The sequence below is a fragment of the Fundulus heteroclitus genome, chromosome 7 (assembly GCF_011125445.2).
Source record: "Fundulus heteroclitus isolate FHET01 chromosome 7, MU-UCD_Fhet_4.1, whole genome shotgun sequence".
In the NCBI taxonomy this organism is placed as follows: Eukaryota; Metazoa; Chordata; class Actinopteri; order Cyprinodontiformes; family Fundulidae; genus Fundulus; species Fundulus heteroclitus.
In genome coordinates this window covers 39,251,294-39,273,028 of record NC_046367.1, presented here as the reverse complement: position 1 = coordinate 39,273,028, position 21,735 = coordinate 39,251,294, and the positions used below count along the sequence as shown (strand labels likewise).

At 41.7% G+C, this 21,735-nt stretch overlaps 1 protein-coding gene across 1 annotated transcript in view; it reads right to left on the bottom strand.

Moving 5' to 3' along the window:
- LOC105937031 (dynein, axonemal, heavy chain 7) overlaps window positions 1–21,735 on the bottom strand; it is a 98,483-nt gene that overhangs the window by 36,791 nt on the left and 39,957 nt on the right. The window contains 13 exon segments of the mRNA XM_036139622.1: window positions 246–576; window positions 660–889; window positions 2,205–2,450; window positions 3,512–4,138; window positions 4,222–4,441; window positions 5,569–5,695; window positions 6,119–6,287; window positions 6,395–6,550; window positions 9,218–9,415; window positions 11,258–11,479; window positions 15,860–15,991; window positions 16,420–16,596; window positions 17,808–17,990. Of these exon segments, the coding sequence (XP_035995515.1) occupies window positions 246–576; window positions 660–889; window positions 2,205–2,450; window positions 3,512–4,138; window positions 4,222–4,441; window positions 5,569–5,695; window positions 6,119–6,287; window positions 6,395–6,550; window positions 9,218–9,415; window positions 11,258–11,479; window positions 15,860–15,991; window positions 16,420–16,596; window positions 17,808–17,990 (3,018 nt within the window).

Genomic DNA, 21,735 nt, shown 5'->3' with positions numbered 1-21,735 from the left:
TGCTTTTTCTGTGTTTTATTAGCAGGCACATGAAAGCTAGTCAGAGGTGATTGGACGACACACTTTTGAGAGTCTAAAAATTCTGAAAGCCATGTATCCTTTTCCTTAAACTTAACAATGTCTACTAATCTGTGTTGGTCTATCAGATAAAATCCAAATAAAAATGAGGTGGCAGTTTGCGGTAACAACAGGGGAATACTTCTTTAAATGTAAAGGTTTCTCTCAGATTTGATGTCTTCTTGTACCTGAGGGGTGAGAGTGTTCAACGCATCTAAAGCAGAATTGAGGATGGGCGTGGCTACGGCCAGGTCTGCGTCACAGTCATCCTTTATGGCCTTGGCAGCCATGGCTTGCTGGTTGGACACGGCCTCGTCCTCCTTCACCACCTTCTCCTTCTCGGCCACCTCCTTGGATTCACGCTCCATCACCACCATCATCTCATCCACCTCCTTGCCGGCCACACGCAGCTGTGGCTTCAGGGCTTCCAGCTCAGCCTGCATGGTCGTCACCTGGCCTTCAGCTAACTCCAGCTTCTCAAGGCCAACTTGATAACGGTATTTTAGTTTCATCACCTCACTGCACAGAGAAGGAAGAAAATAACTGAGGATCCGGACGGATGGACCCAACAGGTGGGGAATCAGCTGAAATATAAATCTTACGCTCTTTTTGTCCCCAGCAGAGCTTTGAAGGTAGAGATGAGCTCCAGGTATGAAGTCGGGGTGACATAGTTGTGGCGCTGCAGTTCATCCAGAAAGCGAGCCGACAGCTCGATGGTGGACGTATGGAAGCTCTTGCACATGTTGATGCAGCCTTCTCGGGTCTCATTCGTCATCTCAACGTCCTCTAGGAAGCGATCAGCCACCGCTTGCAGGGCATCCTCAGGCCAAGTCTGTCAGAGGCACGAAAAACATCCATTTTCCACTTTATTACTCAGAAAAGTTTTGTTTTTAAATCAGGTATAGTGTACAAAACACTAAACAAATGGATGCACTCTTGGCTTAATGACAAATGAAGTTTATAGGCAACACCCACCAATCCACCACAATATTCAAAACAATAAAAAGCAGAGAAAATATAATTTAGACCAGGGGTGTCAAACATACGGCCCGCGGGCCGGATTTAGTCCGGCCCTGTGGCTAAATGCATTATCATTATTAAAAAAATAAATAAATAAATAATATATATATATATATATATATCTCATCTGATTTGACTTTCACAAGTGGAGCAGTACTGCTTTTGCCATAGTGCTCCGCTTGATTTATGAATGTGAATAGTTTTATTATGATTCATGCGGGGAATATCTCAAATTATATGGACACTACAATGGGAAAGTAGGAGAGGAAAGGAAGAACAAAAAGAAAAAAAAGAAAAAGTGAAAGAAAGAGGAGATAAAAGGAAGAGAATGATGAAACAATTATTTAAAAAAACATGTACTTCGTTTAATTGAAAATATGCAGTTCCTATATTGTCCACGAGGGGCGCTGTGCTTTAATTAGCAGATTAAGCTTCAGGTGTGGAAAAATTTAAATAATTTCTTAATTTGTATCTGTTTGATGTATTTTGTCATGCAGGACAGTGTTTATAAGTTCCAAAAAATGTGAATAAATGTTTTTCAACATTGTATAATCACTGTGATCAGTTCTTATGCATAATGCACAAGTAAATGTTTAACTGAGTAAAAGTATTGTTGAAATTGCGCATACTTTTCTTAAAAACTCTGAGGTTATTCATAATATATTGTGTAAAAGTTAAATTAATTTAATATAAAAATCAACAACAAGTCCACATTTATTAGTTCTATTTAATCTTGCAATGAGTTTACTCGTGTGGCCCTCTTGAGATCAGATTAAGCTGTATGCGGCCCCTCAACCAAAATGAGTTTGACACCCCTGATTTAGACAATTCAAATGTTCTGCTAGGAAATTCTGTGGCCCGTCTGTGGAGCGTTAAAGCATTTGGTTCTAATGCTTCATACAACCATAAATATTCAGCAGCACTTTAAGGGAACAGGGCCTGAAGCGCTGGCCTAAACATTCATATTATTCATCAGAACCTGCATCTCCCACATACAATAAAGCAGCCAGTGTGCAGCCAGTGTCCTGAAGCCCGACACCAGAGGACAGTCCCTGCTTCCCCTATGAGTGCAATAAAAACTTAAAGATGATTTATCTGCTGCGGCGGGTCGCTGTGAGTCCACCCACCTGAAACCAGTTAATGGTGCAGCAGTTAATGAGCGCGGGGAATCGTCTCAAGCGGTCCCTGAAGGCGTCGCCGATGGGACTCATGGCCAGCACCACGTGCAGCTGCGTGCGGCAGCGCTCTAAGAACATGTTGAACAGAGACAAAGGGCTGCCGTCCGTCTGCTTGTCTCGATCCCGCTGGCGGTCCAGCACGCGCATCTTCTCACAGATCTCCTGCTTCTCGTCCACGGCAAACAGGTTGGGTACCTGGGAAGCACACAGTGATCAGGGGCGGATCCAGGATTTTTCAAAGGGGGGTGCGCACCTAAGGGTCATGGGGTCAAGGGTCAAGGGTCATGGGGTCGAGACAATGTGATGTTAAACATCTTTCACACTACCCTAATTATTCATCTAAGGGTTTTTTAATTGATAATAATTTTAATGGTTGAACATAAGTGGAATTAGCATGATTACCTTATTGTAATTTAAAATGGGTTTTTAAGTCAAAGTTTCTTGGTTTTTACAGCATGCACAAGGTTCAAAAGTAGTTTGAAGAAAAAATTATCCTTATCAACAATTAATCAAACAAAGATTTTCTTTATTTCCAGAAATTATATTTATACGGAAAATGAAATAAAAAGACCCAAGGACTTAGAACAGTTTGGTATGGTTCAAGTGATAAAGGAGTTTTAAAAATATACATGGATTTTAACAATATATTTTAACCATATAAACTATATTAAGAAAAAAAATACTTAGAGCCAAGGACGTAAGAACAGTTTGGAATGGTTCAAGTGATAAAGGAGTTTTAAAAATATACCTGGATTTTAACAATATATTTTAACCATATAAACTATATTAAGAAAAAAAAAACTTAGAGCCAAGTACTTAAGAACAGTTTGGTATAGTTCAAGTGATAAAGGATTTTTTAACATATTTTAACAAGATAAACCATGTTGAGAAAATTTTTTTTTAAAGTAAGTTAAACCAATGAACATGTACGGTGAAGTTAATCCATAAGCCTATAATAGAACTGTAAGACTTGACAAAGAATATTGTTCTCTTCTACAACACCTTCAACTTTATGATGACAATGATAATGGGTTTATGAATGTCAAACCCTCTAGGATGCTTCTGGGCAAATATGTCTATGATTTTGTGGATGTCTAAATGAATGTCCTTGTGGACATACATAAGTAGCAAAGCCACAAACCTTTCCTGTCCCGACATTGACACGTCTGCCTTCCAGCCAAAGTTTAGTCGTTTTAACAGTGAATCCAACGTTTTTGAACAGATTTTACTCTTCTGTTAAGCTTTTTTAGGCTCACCTCGCCGGTGTTGAGCAGGTTGCCAATGTCCTCCAGGAAGGACTCCATTTTGATCTGAGTGTCGGTGAAGAGGAACACGCCGTGAGCTTCGCCCTGGGTGGACTTCCTCATGATTAGCTTAAGGTCGTCATGCCATTCATTGCTCCCGTAGGTCTTGGTGATTTCCACCTGAAAAAGTTCTGCCTCGGCCATGTAGGCCGCCAACCGGGTGAGCGACTGCCGCCCGCTGCCGCCCACTCCCACCAGCAGGGCGTGCCCACTCGGCTGCTTGATGATGCGAGAGATGCGGCAGACGTGCTCGATGGCGAAGCGGAACAGCACCAGGTTCATGGGGGCTTTGCTGATGTTGTTGTACTCGTCCAGGTGCGACTCCACCACCTGACGCAGCTTCTCCAGGTCGTGGACCTCGCGGTAGTTGCGGTCCTCGCCCTTGGGGTCGTGGAAATCGCAGAACATGAGGCTGCGCAGGTCGTCGTCCGTCACCACGCCGTCCTGGTCCTGGTCCAGATGCTGGAAGAGCTGGTGGAAGTTTTCCTTCATGTGGTCCTGAACCACGACCTGCAAATGGCCAACGAGCCAGGAGCGGTCGGAGTCGTGGACCAACCGATCGCAGTACACCCTGAGAACCTGGGGAACAACGAGAGGAAGAGTCAGCGTGATGAAGGAGCAGCCTGGCAGACAGACATGTTAACACTAGTCTGCAGCGTTACCTCATGGACCCAGAGTCTTCTGATGACAGACGGCTCTTCTGCTGTTTCTGGTCTTGACAGGCAGATGCCCTGGACGACCCGGGAAACATCACGCAGATTAAACAAATAATGGGATTTAGCAGGCGTTGGCAGCAGGTTCTTGGTCGCCTCCCGGTACACAGACAGAGTGCTGCTGACAATCTCAGAGGTCAAGGCCGCAAACGGCTTTGGGAAGGAAAACCTGCAGACAAGATGGGTCATTAGAACTTAATCTGGCAGCTCCATGCAGCCAACTTCAAAATAATCCAGATTAATGTTATGTAATGTGCAGATGTTCCTCTCTGCTGGCATGGAATTGAAATATTTCTCAAACATTTAATTGCTTCTGATTCTCAGGGCCTTAAAATTAAACAGCAAGACCCTTAAAAACAGACGAGAATGATGAACAACTTCATCGTAGCGATGATGCATCAGGGCAACTCTCTCTCTAAACTGAGAAATGGGGAAGATGCAGGATGCTCTCTGGACAGGTTAGGGTTAACACACGGGGCAACACAAGGACTGACAACCATGCACACAAACCCGTAGCTGAAGATAGCTTATAAAGGCTAATTAGCCATGCTTGTAGCAGGCAGAAACGTCCTAGTTTTACAGCATTGACCTTCACCATGTAGCTTCTAGACAGAGTCCATTTGGGTGTCATTTATCCAGAGTATAAATCCAGCTGTACTGTGAAGCCATCATAGGTTTTTAGAGAACAATAGTGAACAAAAAGCATCACAAAGACCAACAAAACCGCCTACAGGACTACTATTAGTTGCACTCCACAAATCTGACCTTTGTGGAAGAAGGTTCTCTGGTCAGATGAGACCAAAACTGAACTTTCTGGCCAACATGTGTCATAACCTGACTCATAAGAAAATAACAAACAAGGAGGACAAACTGGTTTTAAACATTTTCATTAAATAATAAAGAATAAACCAAAACAAGGAATGTGTGTGAACATCAGTAAAGGTATGTAAGGTTTATTTTTATGAGAGTTTGATGGTTTCCAGACCCCAGTTAACAGCAAATCTGCAGCAAGACTTGATATTTGCTGCTCATGCACTCACTAATTGATTTGTTTTTCTTTTTCTTTTTTTAAGAAAGGGCTAAATCGTCCATTTTTAGATGAGCAAAGCTAATAAAGACCGACCCAAAGAGACTTGTAGCTGTAACTGCAACAAAAAGTGATTTTTTTAAAGGTATTGGCAGAGAAGGGCTGGATATAAATGCACGCCACACTTTTCAGATTTACATTTGTAGAATAAAAATAAAACCATCATTATTACTACAGCTCCTTTAACAAGGCAGTGAGGCCTCGTTTACCGTGTGCTGAAATGCCATTCTGTGATCCGGGAGAAGATTGTAAACATGGTCTTCTCATCAAATTCGTTTATGGTGATCACATTAAAATGCCGCAGGAAACGAGGTGTGACAGGATTCCTTCCACCACCTAAAAAAACAACAATTTATAAGTCAGATTTACTATTTGTTCATTCTGTTAATCTTATAACCATGTAAACATAATCCAGGTCTTTTCTGGGGAGGAGGTCTACAGGTGTTTGAGTGATGGAGCTGTATCAGCTCGTCGTATGAATGAATGAACTGAACAGAGCTCCACTGCTGAGTTACCAGGACCACGAGGAAGAGCAGCGGCTTCAGCTGGAGACACGTAGCCGGTCTGAAACATTAGCAAGTTTATCTGAGCAACTACCAGCAGCTGGAAATCAGATGAAAGTCCAACAGCGAGGTAGAGTGGCCACCTGAGAGCAGCCGCTGCCAGCTGTCGCAGCAGATAAGGACCGCATTTCTCTTCAGACATGTAGAGGAAACCGAGCTTTCTGTTTTAAAGACTGAAGAGCTTTCAGGCTCTCACCTGGTGGCCCCATGGCACAGATGATCTGGATATCCAGCAGGCTGATCACGGAGCAGTCCTTCATGTCGTACCAGTTCCAGTGGTCCAGCCACTGACGCAGCAGCTCCACAGGGGGCTGAGCGCCATACACCTCCCTGGCTGGCATGTTAACATCATCTACAAACACCACCTGAGAGGAACCCGACATACGCGATCAAATACTGAACACTGACAGCTGTTTAAGTGTCAAAGTGTTGGGTTCCCACAGAGACAAGACGTTCTGATACAAAGTCGTACCATTTTCTTTCCCAGCGGAGGCCCGAACACTCCTTTGCGCCGCTTATCTAGCTTCGATATGATGAGGTTTTGGGTCTGGGCCGCTGTGGTCTGGGCTGAGAAGCTAATAAATAGCGGGCTGTACACATCCTTCTGCAGCTTAGTCAGCAGGAAGTCCTTCGGGACACATATGTGAAACAAAAACACAGATCATCACCAGGTTTTAGACCAGGGGTGTCAAACATACGGCCCGTGGGCCGGATCCGGCCCGCCGAACAATTTAGTCCAGCCCTGTGGCTAAATGCATTATCATTATAAAAAAAAAAAAAAATATATATATATATATATATATATATACATATATATATATATATATATATTTTTTTTTATTATTATTATTATTTTTTTTTCCCCAGTGTCCTGTCTGGCAATGTGGCAATAAGATGCCACAAAGAGCTCATCAGATTTGACTTTCACAAGTGGACAAGATAAAAGGAAGAGAATGATAAAACAATTATTGAAAAAAAAACATGTACTTTGTTTAATTGAAAATATGCAGTTCCTATATTGTCCACGAGGGGCGCTGTGTTTTAATTAGCAGATTAAGCTTCAGGCGTGGAAAAATTCAAATAATTTCTTAATTTTTATCTGTTTGATGTATTTTGTCATGCAGGACAGTGTTTTTAAGTTCCAAAAAATGTGAATAAATGTTTTTCAACATTGTATAATCACTGTGATCAGTTCTTATGCATAATGCACAAGTAAATGTTTAACTGAGTAAAAGTATTGTTGAAATTGCACATACTTTTCTTAAAAACGCTGAGGTTATTCATAATATATTGTGTAAAAGTGAAATTAACTTAATATAAAAGTCCACATTTATTAGTTCTACTTAAACTTGCAATGAGTTTACTCCTGTGGCCCTCTTGAGATCAGATTAAGCTGAATGCGGCCCCTAAACCAAAATGAGTTTGACACCCCTGTTTTAGACGCTGGCCGTGTCCTGTGGAGAGAACATGAACAGTATCTACTCATATATCCCCCATAGAAAAATGTTTTACACAAGGAAATCATCAGTGACGTCAGTCCAAATGAAGGGATAACAGGTTTGAACAGAATTGGTATAGTCTATTTAACTTTTAGCTACAGAATTGATCATTATTAATAATTAAAGACGTGAAACAAATTGTTCATGTTCTACTTAGCTGCTTGTTTCTGTTGCGGTTCTGGGCCATCTGCACGTGTAAACATACATGGTTCTGGTAATAACTACAGACCTACGCCGGATGCATTCCCCTCCGATCAGGTGATCAGAGGAACATAATTAAAGAAGCTTGGACGCAGCCCAGACTGCATCTACGTCCTGAAGCCTGAAATCCTGACGGTAGCAGTGAGGGCATCGTGCCTCGCATATTCACATGCTCTGAATGTTGGTCCTCCTTTATCACTTCTGCCAGATTTGGGATTCTGCCACGGTCTACTGCCTGCGGCATGGGATGGAGGCGCGCCACCATGCAGACAGGCAGGAAGCTAAGAGCCAAGCAGGCTCCCCGGTGAGATGGTCTGCGTTTACCCCCCGAGTCCAAAGTTTGAGCAAACTAATGGATGAAGCGAGAAGGGAGGGGGGATTAGTCCTCTATACAAATACAGAAAGCTCCGCTGAGAAATACTCCGTCTTTCAAGACGGTGTCACACTCTGCCACTTCCCAATTATCAGCAAGGAGAAGAGCGAATTGTTGCAGGAAGGACGAACTAAACAGTATTCTGATCAGATATTATTAGATGACTTGTGTCCTGTGGAGCTTTTACTCACTTGTGGCTCAAATGGCAGAAGGTTTTTATACTCCAAACTCACCACATGATGGTATTAGCCAGAATATGAAAAGCTCTTTTCCAGAACTCTTGGTGCAGTCATGAAAAAACTCCCTTTCTGCTTCCACAGAGCCTAATAGCAAATGGAGCAGATGATCAACTAACTGATCACCATAAAGTTGGGTGTAAACTCAGCGATGACCTCAGAGAACCAATGCTTACTTCCCATCAATCTGGGAAGGGTTATAAGACCATCTGAAGTCCTTTATTCTGCACTTTTGTTAAGTGGAAAACTTTTAAGACGGCTGACAATCTTCCCAGAAGTGGATGTCTCAGATAGTCAGCCCTGGGGTCGGAGCATGCAGCTTAGAAAAGTGACAAAAACATCCAATCCTGGCCTCAGTCAGCAAATTAAATGTTGAAGCTCATAACAGGACGACCAGAGAGAGATTGAACAAGCAGATTGGTTTGAAAGGGTTGAATGAAAAAGCCTCTTATCTCTCAGACCTATTTGACGGCACAACTTCACTTTGCCAAGCTGCGTCTGAGACAAGCACAGAAATTCAGGAAAACCTGCCAACTGTCAAGCATTGTGACGGGAGGCGGATGATTTAGGCAGTGAACTCATCTGCAAACCAAAGTATCCTAGAGTTAAATGTCAGCCGATCTGCTGATCCCAATTACAGTGGCTATTTCCCAAGAATAGCAGAAACAAGAAAGACTCTTTAAAAATGGTCCAAAATCCAGACCTGAGCCTGTTTAAATGCTGTTTAAATGCTGGTCTGGGACCTTCAGTGCTGTGCAGAAACATCAACGAACTTAAACAATGCTGGACAGAAGAATGGGCAAAACTTTCTCCACAACCATGTGAAAGATGGACAAAGTCCCAGAAAAGCGCCGCTGAGAGCCGTTGCTGCAGATGAACGCTCCATGATGGGGTCAGGTTGACTGCATGTTCATATTTCATTCAACATAAACAGCCTCGTCCTTTTAAGATCCTCACAGATGAACAGCTCAGGTTGGTAGACTCACAGTTATGTAGACACTCTTCCCTGTGCCTGTTGGGCCAATGAAAATAGTGGGTTTCTGGTGAGTAACCAGCAGCTCCATGAGCGCCATGTAGCGAACGGTGTTCTCAGTGGGCACGATGATCTCGTTGAACTGCATGTCTCTGCTTATGCTGGGGGTGCTCTTCAGCTGGTCCGTCCACAGCTCCCACCTGCCTGGGCCCTGAGGAGCCAATCAGCACACGGTTGGGTACGTTAGCGCAGAAACAACGATCTGCTGATTCAACCATACAAACAAGATCATAACTAATCTAAGGATGCGTTTTAAAACAGAAAGAAAGTCAGAAACAGGGTGCTTGCTCTTTTTTCAAATTAAAATTCCAGACTTTTTCCAGACTTTTTTAAAAATGATATTTTTTTTCCCCTAAGACCTTAACTTTATGTACTTGTATACTTGTGTGCCTACTGCCTACTTCATTGGTTGAGATTGTACAAACTGTTTATTAGAAATGTTACTTTTTATAGGCTAGTATTCAATGAACAAATGCATTATTCACAGTAAATTATGCTTTTACTGATAAAAACATTTCAAAACATGAAAATCACAAGTACATGAATTTCACATCAAACAAGTGTTTGATTCCATTAGGCTAATACAGTACGTGACCAGTTAGTAAAATTATAGTTTTATAGCCTACCTTCCTATTTCTCATTTCATAATGAGCATACTGTAAAATTCTACCATACATTTTTTTCCCCCATACTTTATTAAGACTTTCACACAAAATTCAAGACTTTTCAAGGTCTGGAAAACAGTGTTTCAAAATTCCAGACTTATTAAGACTTTCAAGACTTGCGCAAGCACCCTGCAGAAAGCCTGAACTTTTCTTGTTTTGGGTCAATTATAAATTAGCAAAAAGATTTATATTTGCTAAATGCCAGAAAAATATCAGTTTTTTTAAATTCAGAAAAATACAGACACCAAAAAAAAAAAAAAAGTCCAGATGATGGAACCATCTGGTAAGCTTCTGAACATTTCGGCTAATTGGAGGAAAAACCTGTGAATATATTTTAAGGCAAGTCCTAAAACAAAGAGTTTAATTGTGTGACATGATGGGAAATCAGAACAAATATATATAAGAGAAAAGGACGAGAGTTTGTGGACCTCCAGAGGTCTGGTTCATCCAGTTCTCAGAGTCCTGAAGTCTCCACATCCGTCTGTTCAGACAATAAGATCCAGATATAACCAGCGTGGTGATGTCCATCATGCCGTTCAGGAAGGGGACGGGTTCTTTGCACCAGAGATGGACATGTTTTGGTGTGAGATGCGGCAAAAGCCACAGACAAAAGGTGAGCTACCTTTGGCTGAAGCTGCCAGTGGGTATGATTATCCACTCTGACAGGAGTCCAGTATTGATTTTGGCTGAAATTCCACCCAGAGAGGAACAAGCCACTACTTCAAAGCAGCAAGAAGGACAAATTAGAGACTCGGGAACAGAGACCTATAATTATGGAGTCATGTCCAACGGTCTGATCAAAGTAAAAATGGAGGTGATCGACCAACCGTCTTCTCAAATATTTAAAAAGTGGCTTAAGGACTTCACAACTCAGCCCCAGAAAAGCAATATTGAAGAACTGTCACTGTGTGAGAGAGCAGGTTGGTCTGCACACCTGACCCAGTTACACCGGTTCTGTAGAAAGGAATGAGTCAAAACTCCAGTAAACCATTGAAGGGATCTTGTTGAAAGAGAACCATGAATATTTGGTCCCGGTTACCGTTTAAAAGGCCAATTTTACTGGCACTGAGATCATCTAAATAATACAATTAAATAAATAATAAAAAAGGAAACATTTAGTCCATTAAACTATCAGTGATCAAAATATAAATATATGGAATCAGCTGTAGTTACGTTAGATTTTTCAAAATATAAAAAAAGAACGCTTACTTTTATCTCTAAATAATGCAGAGAACCAAAATAAATTACACCAACGTTGTTCTGGAGAACTGCCTCAGAGGCGGATCTTAAACCTCTGTGTGGTTCTACGGTGTTAAAAGCAGTTGTACCTCTTTAATGAAGCGGTACTGGTAGACGGTGCCCTCAGTGGGCAGAGGAACTGTCAGCGGTTCCGGCGGACCTTCAGAACCGCCCAGGATGCCGTGACGGGTCATCGTCTCTGTGCTCAAAGGGCCGCTCAGCATCTCTCGCACCACAGAGTCGAACTTCTCTCGGCCCGAGTCGTCACAGCTGCCACCCACTGACCACACCAGGCAGAACACAAAGATGCCCTTTGCACAAGAAAAGCACCACAATCACTGCTGGTGAAGCACAAAACACAGCTTACATTTTATATGCATTAAATTCAGGGCATATTCAACACAGATTTCTCTAAGAGATTGTAGAACATACTTAAATCCCTGCCGGTTATAACCTAAAGCATAGTGCAGCAGAAAGGGGGGAGCGAATAGGTTCCCATTTTAAAGTCTTTTCTACTGCTGAAGCTACATCTGTGTGGGAGGTTAAACCAAACAGGATTTGCTCATTTAAAGAGCTTCTTAATCACCATAAAGCACCGATGCCTTCAGTGGTTAAATCATATTAGAGCTAACATTAGGTAGGTAGGCTTCCCCCCTTTTTATGGATGCAAACTTTATTGAGGTTCTAATAAAACGTCTTGTTAAAAGCCAAGAAGAATTACAGTAACCCAGCTCACACATAAGTTATGGTAAAAAATAAAAACTAGGCTCACGCTGGTGATTCTAAGGTTTTATCATGGAAATTATCTGCTCTAAGATTATTTAAATTCACCATTCAGTGTAAAGAAATGAAAACCAATCATAACAAATCACAAAGGAAACAAAGAGGAAGCTGAAATGGAAACACCTGTAAAAATGTTGACAAAGTCAAATTAAAACCCAAAACTCTAAGACTCTGAAAATGACATAAAACATTATTTGTGTTTTTTAAACCTGACCCTACAGATATTAACAGGCATTTTCTCTGCAGCTGATTTCAGGACACTGAATGAGATCATTCACTCTTTCCTCCTCTTCCAGAGCTGGTAGACACACAAATTACATTAATCCTAAACCTTGAAGGAAGTCTTTAAAGTCCACATCAGCAGTCACAGCAAATCCAGGTTATCTTCTGTCCTAAAGCACAGATTCGCTCTGAGCCTCACTCTGAACTCGCCCAGGTGATCCAACACAGAAACTCAGTTATTGTACCAGCCATCTGGACCATTAAAAGTCACATCTATAAGAAATATCAGCTTCTTAAAGTCTGACTTTTACTATGAGACCATTCCTCTGAGTTTTCAGGTCAAAGAACTACAGATTTTACGGGTTCATTGGAAATACTGATAGAGAATCTTTAAGTTTTAGTCAGAAGTCATGAAACCTCAGGCTGTTGGTGAAGCGTCTAAAGGAGCTAACAGGCTGGTGCTTGGGACTGTGGACCTGAGCTGGTTCTCACACATGGGCTCTGCTCAGAGAGAAAGGCCCAGCAGAGACTCAACAACTCCACAACTCCAACCTTTCCTAGGCGCTCTATTCAGGACCGGTCCAGAGCGAAGACAGGGGCGGCTATCATCGCTGGAGACGCCACGCATCATGCACACGACTCGTTTAGACGTTCACCCTCAGGTCGGTGCTACAGAACGCTGTTTGCTGAAACCAGCCTCTACAGAGACAGTTTGTTCCCCCGGTCTGTCTCATCAGTCTGATGAACACCTCACAGCCTGAGTAGTCAGCTACTCTGCTGTGAAACAAACTAAGCACATTTTTTCCCTCGCAAACTTACAACCTCTTCTTTTTTTTTTTCTTTACCTACTACTAAAAAACGTACACACATGAACATACTGCTGTTTATATAGTGTTGCATAATGTCTGTACGCTGTGAGCTCTGTGACCAAAGTGAAATTCCTTGACTGTGCACAGAATCGTGGCCAAGCAAAGAAGATGCTGATGCTGAAGACTACAGACGTAGTTTTTTTTAAATTAATAATCTATTGGTTATGAATCTGTTGGTTAATTTACTGATACAAGACAGACATCAGCCCAGCCTTTTACATTAGAATAAACTAACAAATGAAAGACTGTACGTTCTTTGGCAAAACGAATCAGAGAAATCAGAAATCAGAGTTTTTACTTTACTTTCATCAGAGCTGCTTCATTCAGTAGGCGTGCCACAGTCTAATTAATATTTAATGCGGTTTTACCTTCACCTGATGACGCTGATGCCTAAAGTTCTTGTCTGATGTGCTTGATGTGTCTGATCAGGTAAGTGTCGTATCAGTTTTGTTTTGTCATTACAGCCGTCTGAGATCAGACCGATGCGAACTAGAGTGGGTCATGTGACCTAGAGCGCCGTTCTAGGTCACATGACCCACTCAGCGACGGCTCCGACCCTCTGAAGTTACGTAGGCGAGTCTTTGAGAAGGGCAGCATCCTCCAGCATCGATACATGCCAAATGCTGAATATCTACCTGAAAAATATTGAATATATCTCAAATTAAGCTTTAAGACGTGCCGCATCAACCAGTAGGTGCTGCTGTAAACGTTATGTTTAAATACAATTGGTCTGAATGTAACTTTCTCTACAGGTTAACCTCTTGGTGGACAGGAACTATTTGATTAAACCACTGACATTTAAAAATTAATCACGACACATGGCAACACAAGAACTATGAAAAGAATGAAAGCTAGTAATGAAAAACTGTTGCCTCGCGTGAAGCTCCTGAGTTCAAATTAGGGCTTAGCAATAAATCGATTTAATCGATTATTTCGAATTTACAATTTTTTAAGATTTAATTTTAGGAAACCTGGATTTTATTTTGCCAATGCACTCATTTGGCTTCCATGGAGAGAACATTTAGCAATACTAAATGTTTGTTTAAAAATATAGATTGTCAAAATATTGCAAAGAGGAAACTTTTTTACCATAATATGAGGAACTTTAATTTATTAATTGACTTATTTTTGAGCTAGTTTGAAGTTATACAAGTGAAGTGAAGCCTGTTCTCAGCTCATTGTGTAAAACCGCTAGCAGCAAACATTTAGTTATATTTTATTTGTTTACAACGGCAGGGCGGCCATCTTGTTTTACAAACACGTTTAACAGCTTTGTTTTAGTTGCATTTTGAATTCAGGTCAACTCCCAGATGAAATGCTTGACATAAAGGCAAGTTTTGAAAACTATTTCTTTACCATTATTTTGTGAAACAAAAAGGAGGAAAATAATCGATTAATTGGATTTGGTGTAATAAAATGGGAGATTTTATTTTTAAGCCCTTTAATGGACTGGTGACCAGTCCACGTTGGATGGATACTTATGTTAGCATCTTACACAAAGGTACTAAATGAAATAAATAGTGATAATCATCAATTTTTTTACTAGGACCTGCAAACTGAGTCAACCTCTATAGAAAGGGCAGCATTATGTCTCCCTAATGAGCAGACGAAAAGCTACATTCCTGCAAATAAAGGAAAGTTTGTCATAACTAGTCAGAGCTACGTCTACACTAATAAAAAGCCTTGGCCAGTGTGCAGATTATTGCATGAGACATGAAACAAACTCCACAAGAAAGAGATGTCTTTGTTGCAATCCAAAAAGGAAAACTAAAACAACAAAAAGCAGCAGGGATTCTGTGGAGATTGTAAATTAGGCTTAGCAGCCACGTGATGACTCCTGCTGCTAAAAAGCTGATTAATTCAACACTTTGATAATGACTGGCTGAGAAACATAGCAGAGAAGGTTGAAAGGCATTCATCAGTGCCGTGTGCCGCGGGAAGATAATAGCACTGTTCCACAAGAATCCTCGCAGGAGGTAGAAACACAGTTATCCCAAAACTTTATTTTTCTTTTCTGTCTGTGAGGAGGCATGCTTGACGAGAAGAGAAAATGTTAATAATTAAAGTAATCTAATATTTAGATATTCTTTGGGTAGCAATAAAGTGAACACGCTACTATGTTTGGCTCCTGGATTTCTCTGTGAATAGGTTCTAACTGTAACCATACATTATCTAAGGGATAATGCCAGACGAGGTGTCCATTATCAGAAAATAATGGACGAAGAGGAGGAGTGAACCGTTTCGCGTCGGACGGTTGCTTCCGCGAAGTCCATTCATTTCTCATAATGGAAAACACGAAGGGCATTATCCTGCTTATACCATGGTGACTTACAAAATAAATAAATTAAATCAATTATTAATACTTTTCCACTGTTAAAATTATACGTTTTTTACAAGAAGTGGCTGAGAGTTGTTGTTGAAAGTTGTTAAGAAGCTGCCCGGCACCAGGGCACCAGGTGTGGATGAGATTTGGGACAACGCCACTGGAGTAGCAGACTGGTGCGGTGGTCACAACCGGAGGCTTTTTACTTAGTTACTTGACATGTCTTATTAGCATGTCAATATGAGAGATGCTGACAGCGATCAACCAAAGACTGAATGCTGAAACTGAATGTAAAGTACTGCAACAAAGGGAAATGCATCACATTATGGGTGAGAGTTTTGTGATTATTGATCAAACCTGGCATTCTAGTAGTTTGGAAATCCTCTGCATAAAAACAGCAAGCTGATAATTTCCAGGATATAAGGCTCCATTGTCAAATTACAGCATGTCAGTTTTTTGTCATTACTACTAAGTGTGGTTCTGTGGACACAAACCTCCAACCAGGAGCAGATATTGTTTTCACTCATGCTCTTAATCTTTGCTTGGTCGTGAAACTCATCCATCATGCAGTCCATCAGATCCATCAGGGACTTGACTAGGTTGGCGTCGGAGGTCGGGGACAACTCCTGCAGCCAGACAAGGAGAGGCAACACAATTAGAAACCTCCGACACTACTTCCTGTCAGAGCCACAGCTCATTATAAAGTTGGGACATTTGACTGAACTCAGAAAGTGTGACAGAGCACAGAGTACAGACTGTAACAGAAAGGACTCAATGCAACCTGCTGGGTTTCCTTACATAGAAAACCTTTTAACCAATTTGAACAATAAACTGAGCTGAACTGCATTGTTTTATAACTAGGACCAATTGGGATGTATATAACCGACTGGAAATCTGTCTGCATGATTCAACTGAAGTGACTTGTTTTTCTGTAAAGAAGGTAAACTGGGTAAAATGTTTCATCCAGATTGAGACTTAAACAAATGATCCTACAGCTAATCGTTGTTTGATGAGTCAACATCAGTTTTACTAAACGTGTTTGTGACGGCAGCACCTTGGTCGCCTTTCGAATGAGCTGCAGGCAGGAGGGCAGTGTGCAGTCAAAGAGCCCGGTGATGAGGCTTTTGTGCCTATCATTGACTGTAGTTGGCAGCGTGTTGAGCCAAGACAGCAAGAGGGGTCTCCAGCCGAGCATGTGGGGCTCCATGTAGATCATTCCACAGCGAGACACCTGCCAGTAAAAGAAATCACGGGTAAAAACACCTGGGAACCCTCGGTTCTTCTTTCCTAAAGTTTGCATTTGTTTATAGGAATGTTCATTTGAAGCCTTAACAATATACAATCAGAATGAGAGAAAGTAAACATCTCTGAATGCAAATCTTGAACATCGATCCCGACGTGCACTGCAGCTCATCTTGCATTCAGTGTAATAATCATTAAGGGTGCCTATAATGAAAAAATAATGTCATGCGGCGCACACTTCACGGCTTCAAACATAAACGAAAATAAATAGTCGTGTGGAGAAACGGGTGAAGACGTTTAAGTAAAAAGTGCTATCCAGATATGGCAGCAGAAGAAAGTGGCAGAATAACATGAATATTTAACGTAAAGTAAGAGAAGCAAAACAAAAAAGGAGTAAGAAGAGATCAAGAGGGCAGAAAAGCTGCTGTGCACCAACTGCAGAGAGTTTATGGATGAAAAACATTCTGCCGCCTCTGCGTCACCCTGATAAAATGAACAGATTCCAGACTTTAAAGAATCAAAAACAGGTATGTCTAATAAAAACACCGAGGTATCCTTTGAAGGGATCTGTGTATCACAACCAAACGCCTGAGCTCCCGCTTCAACACAAACAAACAGACTGAAGAGCACGGTTATGTAAGCTGCGTTGGAAAGGCTTGTTTTTCAAAGGAATGCAGAGCTGCTTCACCCCGGTGCTCTGTGACTTTGACAGCTCAGAGCGGTTGATGAAGCCTTTGCTTGTGATAATTTGCAGCGTTATGGCAGGACAGAAACACAGACAGAAGCATAGCAGGATCAGGTTGGAGGTGATTCACTGAAATAAAGAATAAATCTCATAGATATCAGAGGACACAAGAAGAGGGAAGGCAAAGGGATGAAGTTAGAGCAAATTCTGAGAGGAACTGGCTGACCAGAGACACACAAAAGGACAGAAACCAGACAACTAATCACAAAGTGGAACAATTCAACACAAAAATGACTCAAATGGGAATTTTGACACCTAAAGAAAAAACTAAAATGCATAAAATAATCACAAAGTTCTTTGCCTCCTGTATTCGCTGGATGTTGCTCTCAGATTTTTTTGACAGTGATGAATTAAATTAAAAAGTGATGAATTAAATTAAAAAGATGCTGTTTACATGTCCTCCTGATGAAACACACAGAGAAGAAACCTTTGTTCCCAGTAAACATGATTCCCACCGTAGCTGGAGATGCCACTTCCAGGTCCATGGGCTCAAAGATGAGGCTCATCTGTGGCGACATCTGAATAATTTCGCCACTCATCAGACACAGCTTCTTGTTGTCATCCAGCACTGTGTTCATGTTCTCGATCCACACGGCATCGACTGGACCATCGAAGATCAGCCATTTCCTGTCAGGACTCTGATGGACAGGAAGTAGGAGGGTTTACTTGTGACAAGTACAGCTTGTGACATGAATTACACGACAGTGACTGGTCAACCACAGAGGTACCAAGGGTTCCTTGGCTTTATTTGGACCACAAAGGGTTAAAAATTATACATACAAACTTAAATATATGCCCCACATTTACCTAAAGCTTTTAATAAGTGCTTCTGAAGTCATTTGGTCGTTTTAATCGACGAGACCAACTTCTGGTCAGGAGCCATGATTGAAGTGAATCTGATAGATTCTCTTCGCAGCATTAAAAGCAAGAAAAAGTTTAAATACATGTTTATTAGTTGATATAGTACTTGGTGGCTCAGCATAGGAGTGAGAAGCACAAGTCTGCCCCCCTGAAGATGCCTTCCACATACCAGGAAGTGAAGACGCACTATTCTGTGTGGAGGGGCTGAAGAGAACCAATCAGAAACTTGCAGCAGCAGCAGAAGAAGAAGAAGGCCGGCAGGGAGACAAAAGAAGCTCCTGATTTGCACAAAGACGATGGATGTTTTGCAGCTTACATCGACCGTCCTATTCATTGGGACATGTTGACATTTCCTGCATAGTGTTAAATCGATCATGTGAGTTTGGATTGACTGTCTGGACTAGCTCTCAGGCGTTTAGAAGCGTCAGCACTTTGCCCAAACTGCTCCCCTTAGACTGGAGGAACTTGGTTAAGATGTTGAGGAACAACTGAGGCTCATGCCTGTGATGAAATGGAAACTGCTACAAAACCATTGAAACAGTTTAACATCACCACAGAGTGAGAAGGCTCAAACCGAGAAAGGAAGCCGTGCTCCAAAATCGACACCTTCAAGCTGGACTAGAACCTGCAACTGCCCACATGGACAACCCCAGTTCCTTGTAGAGAAAAGTTTGAGACAAAGGCGAAGCTTTTTCATGCTTGAAGAAATCAAAGTGAGGCTTTCAAATCACAGAACAGAGTGCCAGCTGTCAAGCATGGCGGCGGCAGCATCATGGTGTGGGACGGTTTTCCTGCTGCGTTAGAATTAACCAAGTTAAATAAGGTCTGCCAATTATGCCACACAGAATGGTCCAATATCCAGCCAGGATGGTGCAATAAGCATGTTGATGGTGGTTAAGGTGCAACTTGCTGAAACATTTAGTTAAACATTAGGAGGGATTTATGCATATATATAAACCTGCACATATAATTCTGACTTTGTGTAAATCAGAGAAAATCCACAATAATCCTGAAGCAAAACCAAAAAAAATCATGAAAAGTCTAAACTGATATGAAATCCAAGCCCATGACGAGTAACATGGTGATAAACTAGTTTATATTCATTAAACAGACCACATGTTTCCACCACAATGCTGTTGCTGATATAGGCCCGGTTTAGAACGAGGTTTTTGAACTTTAAAAGTAGTCATCACTCTGAGTTAACTTTAAAGTCCCATGAGAATGGCGCCTATCCTACAACATTCACTTGTTGTCGTTTCCCCAAACAGGGATGGCTGTGCAGACTTTCAAACACGCGCTTTAACTCCTGTGAATGCTGACGGACAGAAACACGCACCTAATGTGATTTAATAGAAGCTGACAGAAGTGGTTGATTCTCTGCCCGACAAGACGGCACCTTGAATTAATGGGTTATAATATAAACAAATGGGCGTGAAGCACTGGGGCCATCCCACTGGGGCTGGAGCGGCGTGATTATGTTGTAATATGATAATCTAACAGAAACGTCTACATAAGGAATTTTATCCAAGTAGCTCCTTCTGACTCCAGATACACAGACACACCGTAAGTTATGGAAAAGATGCTGCAGTCAGCGAAAGCAAAAGAAGAAGATTTCTCCTGGCAGTGGAAAGGAATTCAGAAAGATCCTGTTTCATGTTTTAGTTGCCCCGTGTGAACCGTCGCTCCTCATTGTGCCTAAAACAAAGATCGATTTGCAAGAAATGACAACTTTATAAAAGAAGTTTCTTTTTAACTGACAAGTTCATTTGAAAGCAACTCAAGAACAGGATGAGAAAATGATTTTCCATCATCTCCAGCACAATCGGCAAACTGCCTGCCTGTTCGCTGCAGATCTGGCATAAAAAAGAAAGCTGTTAAGGCTCAAATTTTAACAAGACAACCAAACGTTTTCTATTGTTCAGACGTCACCGCTGCCGTTCTCTCAGCCAGCTTGCTTTTAATTGAAATGTCAACTCTTTTAAACAATAATCCATCCAGCGGCCCTGCTCTGATGTGGAGGAGGTGATGCTGCACATCAGCCTCGTCTCTTTGTGTGGCTGCAGAGCGTACGGCGGCGGGCTGTGGTGGATGCAGCGGGCATGCAGCAGCAGTGCTCAGGCTCTGTGTGATTCGGTTCTGAATTGCTCATTATAAAGGAATCATACTGTGTGCTGCATCGACTGATTCTTCATCGCTGCTGAACTCTGCCTGACAGAATCGTTGCCTGAACGTTTACCGCCGGCAAACATTTCCACGCAGTGCTGAACAGCCTTCAGGCGTCAACTGAACACTGAAACAGGAAAAAATGTTTTCTGAATCCATCTGTGTGGAGATCTAACTACTGCTCCTACAAACACCACGTGTCTGTATGAACCCTGCAAAATCTTTTTCTTATTTAGATGTAAACTGTTAACTACTTTAACAGGATTAATAACAGAACTCTGTAGCGATGAGCACTCAGAGTTTAACTGTGGAACTCAAAAACAGTCTAAAGGGCTGTCGTTGTGAAACATCTGGTACCTTAGAGTTAGTTTTTCAATAATTTTAAGACATATTTGTCATGATTTGGGTTTGGTTATGTGTTTTGCTTGTTATTTGATTAATTACTTTACTCTCCTGCCTTAAGTTCAGTTTCTAATTTTGGTTCTGTCTTAGTGTTTGATTTTGTTTTAGGTTATAAGTGTATCTGGCCTGCTCAGACCATTTATGTCACCAGTCTAATTTCAGTTCACCTGCCAGCATTCTTTTGTCTTCCTGTCACTCCCCTTCACCAGTCACCATCCAATCGGCTTCAGTTTACTCCCAAGCACTTCCCTGTTCCCGATTAGCTCCACCCATGTCAGTAATTAGTTTCACTCCATTCACCTGATCACCCCCTTACTTATACCTGCCTCTGCCCCCTGCAATCTGCCACATCATTGTTTGTTTCTGCCATGTCCATGGGTGAGTTTTGCCAGCATTCCCTGTACTGTGTTTTTCCTCCCTTATCAAATTGCCTGCTTTTTTGCCTTGGACTGTTTTTTACCACAAGCTTTGTTTTTGTCCTGCCCTTCATTTTTGCCTGCCTGTCTTGGTTTCTGCTCACATCTGTTTTTGGAAAAATAAACCTTCTTTAACCTAACCTCTGCTTGTCTGGTTGAATACTGGGTCCTCCTGTCTCTGGTTCGTGACAATATTTTAGAATATATTCACAGATCAAACATAAAATTATGAACCCCTGAGCTTTATTGTGCTGTGGTGTCTGGTACCAGAATGTTGTGAGCAGATCCTTTAAGGACGGCCTTAATAGATTAGGTTTGTTTGTCCGCCACATCCCATCAGTCCTGGGTTGGATTGAGACGTGGGAAATCTGACTGGTTGACTGGACTGACTTTAACCATTCCCGAACATGTGGCCTAACAACTCCCCATTGCAGAGGCGTGGACCAGTTTCGGTTCAATTTGCATGCTATCTAAGCCGTTACAAAGCCTTTGTTGGGCAGTACTATAAAGCTTGGAGCTCAACATTACTCCAGACAATTTG